This window comes from Boleophthalmus pectinirostris, unplaced genomic scaffold (genome assembly GCF_026225935.1).
Source record: "Boleophthalmus pectinirostris isolate CB_2022bp ecotype Guang Dong unplaced genomic scaffold, ASM2622593v1 HiC_scaffold_15, whole genome shotgun sequence".
NCBI lineage: Eukaryota > Metazoa > Chordata > Actinopteri > Gobiiformes > Gobiidae > Boleophthalmus > Boleophthalmus pectinirostris.
In genome coordinates this window covers 16,206,829-16,212,828 of record NW_026571070.1, presented here as the reverse complement: position 1 = coordinate 16,212,828, position 6,000 = coordinate 16,206,829, and the positions used below count along the sequence as shown (strand labels likewise).

Genomic DNA, 6,000 nt, shown 5'->3' with positions numbered 1-6,000 from the left:
ACTTTCTATTTTCATGGAAACCCAAATGTCCCTATAGTCACTCAGATTAGTTTTAGTATGTTCACTGATGTGTTGATGCCAGTTTGGGATTCTGAACATGAAGAAAGTTTGTAGGTGTCCCACTTTTGGAAATCGCAAATTCCATCTTTGACGTAAGCTATTAAAATGGGCTCCCGTGTGTGTCTGGTAGAAAACTTTGAATAGCCTTTTATATTGAGTGTGATGGTGAGTCCACAGAGGGTCCGCAGGGCCGTGTGCAAAGTCAAACTCATCACTGGTCTAATGGAGCAGCTCAGCCCTACAGAGACCAGGCTCGTGCTCCTCTCCCATCGGCTCATACGGGGCTAAGTGGGAACGCATTGATCTGCTTCATTACTTTTGACCCTTTGCCATTATGTGAAGAGATTAGAAAAGTGTATGTTTTTAGATGTAACATCACTATGTTTGATCTATAAATAGAATATCATGGGTATTTAATCCAAGAATCAGAAAAAAAAAAAATCAACAAATAACAACAAATAATAGTAGCGCTTATTAAAGGTCCTATATTACGCAAAATTGACTCTTGTGAGCTTTAAGACATGTTATAATGTTAATACCTCATAGAAAACATACCTGGAGTTGTGTTTGGTTTCCTTCACACATGTTTGAGTAACCCTTTATTATTAGCCTCTCAACATCTCAAATGCTCTGTTCCACTTTGTGATGTCATGAAACAGTCATTTTCAAGTTAACAGCTACTGTACCTTCTACTTCAGTTCAGTAGAAATTTGTGTAAAATCCCTCAGTCGTCCAGGTGGAATCCATGGCAAAAGGAGAAACTGAATTGGTCATCTAGACAAAAGTTAATTTGGTCAAATATGTTTCACATCTCATCCAAGCTGCTTCTTCTGATTTTTCTACTTGTAAACAGGTAGATGTGTTTCATAGTAGTTTCACTGTAGTTAGCTCCTCCTTACAGGCAGATATAAGGAAGCTTGGATGAGCTGCCAAATGTATTCAACCAAATAAACTTTTGTCCAGTAGACTAATTGAATTTCTCCATATGCTTCAGTAGAGATTGGCAATTCCAGGACTGAAATTATCCAAATGATTCTAGTGAAGGTGTAAGCAGTTTAAAAACATGACATCACAAGGCGGAACATAGTGTTTTTAGTTTGACAGAGAAGAACTAAGCTGAAATATACAAGTATCATCAAGCAGGTCAAAAACTGTCAATTATCCAACTTTATTTATTTTTTTTTTTTTAAGTACCCCCTAAGTGTTTTCTTATACCCTGATAGTCAATTTACCATATGGCCTACAGCCTACTAAGCTCTCTTTTATTTTCTTAATGATAGTCCAAATTGTTTATTAGCAATTACAGACATTTTATTACATTACATTTTATATTCAAATATTATATCCTCCTGGGAAACAATAGTCTGTGCTGATGAAAATCTTACTGCTTTACTCCTTCTGGTAAAGAAAAACTCATTTGCATGTGCTTATGTCACAATTAGATAAGAGGTGAAATCATGGCGGGGTGTGTCGCTTGTATAATAGGGACAGGTTGAGGTTGTGTACAGTGCGGTAAATAGAGAGATGACAGCTGTAAGAGCATCGTCTCATACTGGAAATGTAGAGCGCACTTCTGAGCAGCTCAGCTTATTCTGTTACATCATTCAGAAGGGCGCTGTCATCGCCCTCTAGCGGACAAGGAGTCAATTAACCTGTAACGTCAATAAACCCACAGTCAGAACGGGAACACAAAGACACAGGACCACTTCATGATGAGACAGTTGTAACATGGGCTGATAACATTATTTAGGCTATAGATTTGTGAATAGATAAAATATATATTAGATTCAAAAGTGTAGCCTATTAGAACTGTATTACTCATTAATAATTGTTTAATAGTTTGTGTAGACATATTTTAGTCTGTACTTTTTACAATACAAGCTGAAAAAACAGCAACAGTCAGTTTAGGAGAAAACATTGAGAGCAAACTGTCAAGTGAGGAGTGTTTTTATAGGAGAATTTGGATGAGGAGTGGGATGGGGAGTTGGGACCAAAGCGCATGCGCACTCGATGGGAATTTCGATTGAAAACGGGCAGCTATGCCGCGCAGAGGAGAAGAAACCAGGCTGGACGCGACCGTCACACCGGAGCACTGACCCGGGGGACTGCGGGGATTGAGAGGCTGCTGACCGGCGTTATCAGCTCGGATTTCCCCGGGGATAAGCTCCATCTCCTCCGCGATACGACGTGTGCTTTCTCCTGCTCCCATCCCAACAAGAGAAGAAATGTTGCCGCTACAAGCCTAAGGTTCATCCCGCTGTGCGCCTTTGTATCGACTGTAAATAAACTGGACAGAGACAGTACAGAGCGGGTTCACTATGGTTTTACTGGCGCGCAGCAGGACATGTCTAAAGAGCTGCTCTATGGGGACGCTATGTTTGCAGTTGTTGCTGTGGATTTTATGCGCCGTCAATGGAGAGGAGCAGCCGTTCAGTGTCGAGGTAAGCGCAGGAGGCATCGTTATGTGTTGACATGTCTTGAGCTGAGGATGCGTCTCCCTAGTTTTATCAACCCAAAACAGTTACGCACGGCACGTTTTTTTTTTTTTCCCAATTTGCAAACCAAACAAAAGCCTCTTTATTAGACTCTCCTATCATTTACTTCTGGAGCATCTTAAAGCCACAGAACACGCAATTTTTGAGAAATGCAAACTTTATCAGATTCATTGCATGTTAACAACGAAACTAACGATAGCCAAAACTGTACATATAGCTTGTAATTTATTGCAAAAATAACAAAACAGCACTAGTTCGTCTTATTAGGAGCGTCAAGAAGCTAAAACTTGGCTATTTCGCACAATGGAGTTTCTATGAGTCCACTGGCATCAATAAACCAAGTAACAAAGGTGTCTTTTATCCTGGCTTGGTATCAAATGGATCTCGCTGTTACACTTTAACTCAATCACTCTTAAAGCAAGAATCAATGTCTATTCTCTTCTTCCTCCCAGTTTCAGTTGTATTAAAGTCAGTCTTCTTCCCATAGGAAAAGACTGAGGCTTTGACCACATCTTCCCACTTAACATCCTACTTCCATCCGGGTTAAACCACCTCCGTTTAGACAAAGTTACAAACACCGGACCTCCCTCCACACCCCAGCCTCACGCATAGACGCATTTCACATTAAAGGGCTTGTCTACAGTCACTCCTGTCCGTAGACTTCTTCACATCCTTATGATTTGAAGTTTGGCTCCTGTTCTGTCTGCTTTGGGGAGGCAGCCAACAGATTCAGTCCAGATGCTGCAAGTTACATGGGTAGAACAAAGATGGAAGATAGAAGAAAGAAATGATTCATTCAATGTATGCTTCCAGCTGGTTAAGATGTATAGCCCATATGAATGTTGTCAAATAGGAGACTCAATTGTGAATGAATGTGGCAGTGAATCCTTGTTTTTTGCATGTTTCTAAGTCAGGTTTTTCTCTGCCAAAGACTTACTGTATGCAGACTAGATGTTTTGACAAGCTGCTAATGCTCACCCCCTACGTAACATTTGTTGATACTAAAGTTCAGATATCTTTCTTTGTAGATTCTTCCTCGCGTATGTGTGTCGAATTTGACAGTTTTATGAGTGCAGACTTGGCTGATCTTGATAACAAAATAGTACTGTACAAAAGTCAATAGATCTTCTCTGATCTTTTGAGCCTCAGTACTGATCAGAGAGAGAGAAAAAAAAACCTTGTAATTTTAAAGCCCTGTCACATTTAGTTGTCCTTTGCTTTACTCTCATTAAAAACATTTATAACCACTAATTAAAGCATCATTAACGAAGGGGTGTTTTAAGATTGACAGACCTAAAGCTGCAACGTTTTCTCCATGTCCGAACCAGGTGCCGAGGTGCCTTTGAGCAAAGTTTAAAAGCTGAAGATCGTTCTGTCAAAATGAATGCTACTGTTTTAAAGGTGTATTCTGAAACTTTTCTGGTTAAGGGTCCGTAAAATGCTTTTCTCCATGTTATTGCTTTGTCTGGAATGTTTCACAGTATGGCATTAAACTTGATGAAGACCAAATCAGATCAAGTTACAGATCAGATCTGTGCAGGGGCAACCTCACAGTCGGAATACCTGTGTTTGTAGGTAGTAAGACACCTGTAATTGAATAAATATAAGGTAGAACTGTTTAATATCACACTGCGGAACATTCCAGGCAGAGCAGTGACATATCCATAGAAATAAGCAGGAGACGAGCTTCCAAACAAAAAGTTACATAGTGCACCTTTAACTCAATAGGCTCAATAAACAAGGGAATAAGCCGGCGAAAGTGTATAGTGTGTGTTTGTGCTGCGTTGTGTTGGAAAAGCTGAGGAAATCAAAGGGACAGTGACAAGATAATGTCCAATCACACGATGAGTAATGTCCCACTGTCTCTGCTCCTGGATCTGTTATTAAAGTGAGTGATGGTGTCCACTGCACACGCCACATGTGGTTTGAATGGACAGAGACGGAGCTGAGTGATATGGGAAGAGTATGCTGTGTGATATTAAGTACACTTCTATATGGGACTGTTTGGGAGAGGGACTGTATATCAAAGAGGCAACAAAGTGAGAATAAGCTCAAATCAGTTTTAGGGTTGTCAAAAAAGCAATACCTAGTAGATACAAATTCAGAACTAGATACTTGTTTGAAAAAGTACTGATACTGAAAGAAATCACATAAAAAAACTACATGGTACCTTTTCTTTTTCATTTGACAATGATTTTCTATCTGTCAGAACAAGTCTTAAACAACCTAATAAATATAAAAGCTACTAGGGGTGTAACGATATCCAAGTCTCATGATACGATATCTTCAGGGTATGATATTTAATGCGATATCATGGGAAAGCTCATGATATGGTGGGGAAGCTCACGATTAGGTGTGTAACAATATCCAAATCTCCTGGTATGATATTTTCACGATATACATCTCATGGTGCGAAATTTATTGCGATATTTTGTGGAGACAAAACTGTTAATGTGCAACTTTTTCCTCTTAAAATGTCTTGACAAGACTTAATCCAATGTGCTTAGAACTGTTGTTTCTTCTTATAGTCTACACTGAAATGGAGCAAAGGATCATGGTCTCTGTAGTTCCCTCTGTCTTTACTGCTGCACCATAACTCTTAATTTAAGCAAACAGACTTGTAATTCGATATATTGTGATGGTCCATGAAATTATTGTAAGAACTTTGACGATATGATATCACGATATTTCGGGTATTGTTACATCCCTTAAAACTACTACTGCACTATTTGTGTTAAAACTGAAATTATATTGTCCAAAAATGGGCGTTTATTATCATTATTGGTTTGAAATCGGTATCAAGTGTCAGCCTTTTCTAGTCAGTTTGTTATAGTTGTAGTGTTTAGTACATTATCAAGGCTCAAAGTCACACTCTAGTCTTTGTAAAGTTAAGTTCACATTCATAAGATGACAGTACTTGTTTTTTTTCATGGATTTTTATGTCAATAACTCTGTAAGATGAAGAGTGTTTGGATGTTTTCTTCTTCTTTCTTCTCATTCCTGGCTACGCTGTGTTATAGAAGACTTCACACAGGGTTTATTGTCCACTTCAGAGCTCTCATTGACAAACCTGAGTCTTTCTATTCTCTCTTATACCCTTTCCAAGCTCCTCCTGTCTCCCGATGATAAAACAATAATGAATTTGACATTTTACACCTTGCTCCTGTGTAAAACTGTGCTGCTGTCTGCTGCTTAGTGCTGAAAGATCTCACAAAGCTCTTTTAGCTTTTGTTTATCCAATTGTGTTCCCTGAAGAAGTCATTTTCTCTGCAAATTAGACTTTGCCGTTAACAATGGCACTGCCACCAGTTAATTTCATTTATCTCTGTGCGACTTTTATTTTCTGTCTAAATCCATATTGATTTTAGGTGAGGATGAGAATGTGATGTAACCAGCTGTAATGGTGTTTTAAAGGTCCTATATTACACAAAATAGACTCTTGTGA

At 38.9% G+C, this 6,000-nt stretch overlaps 1 protein-coding gene across 1 annotated transcript in view; it reads left to right on the top strand.

Annotated features, from left to right (window-relative positions):
* The first annotated feature begins 2,286 nt into the window (after positions 1-2,286).
* LOC110165362 (matrix metalloproteinase-16-like) overlaps positions 2,287-6,000 on the top strand; it is a 120,230-nt gene continuing 116,516 nt past the window's right edge. The window contains exon 1 of the mRNA XM_020930542.2: positions 2,287-2,501. Coding sequence (XP_020786201.1) covers positions 2,379-2,501 — 123 coding nt within the window. The 5' untranslated portion in view covers positions 2,287-2,378. The remainder of the gene's footprint in view (positions 2,502-6,000) is intronic.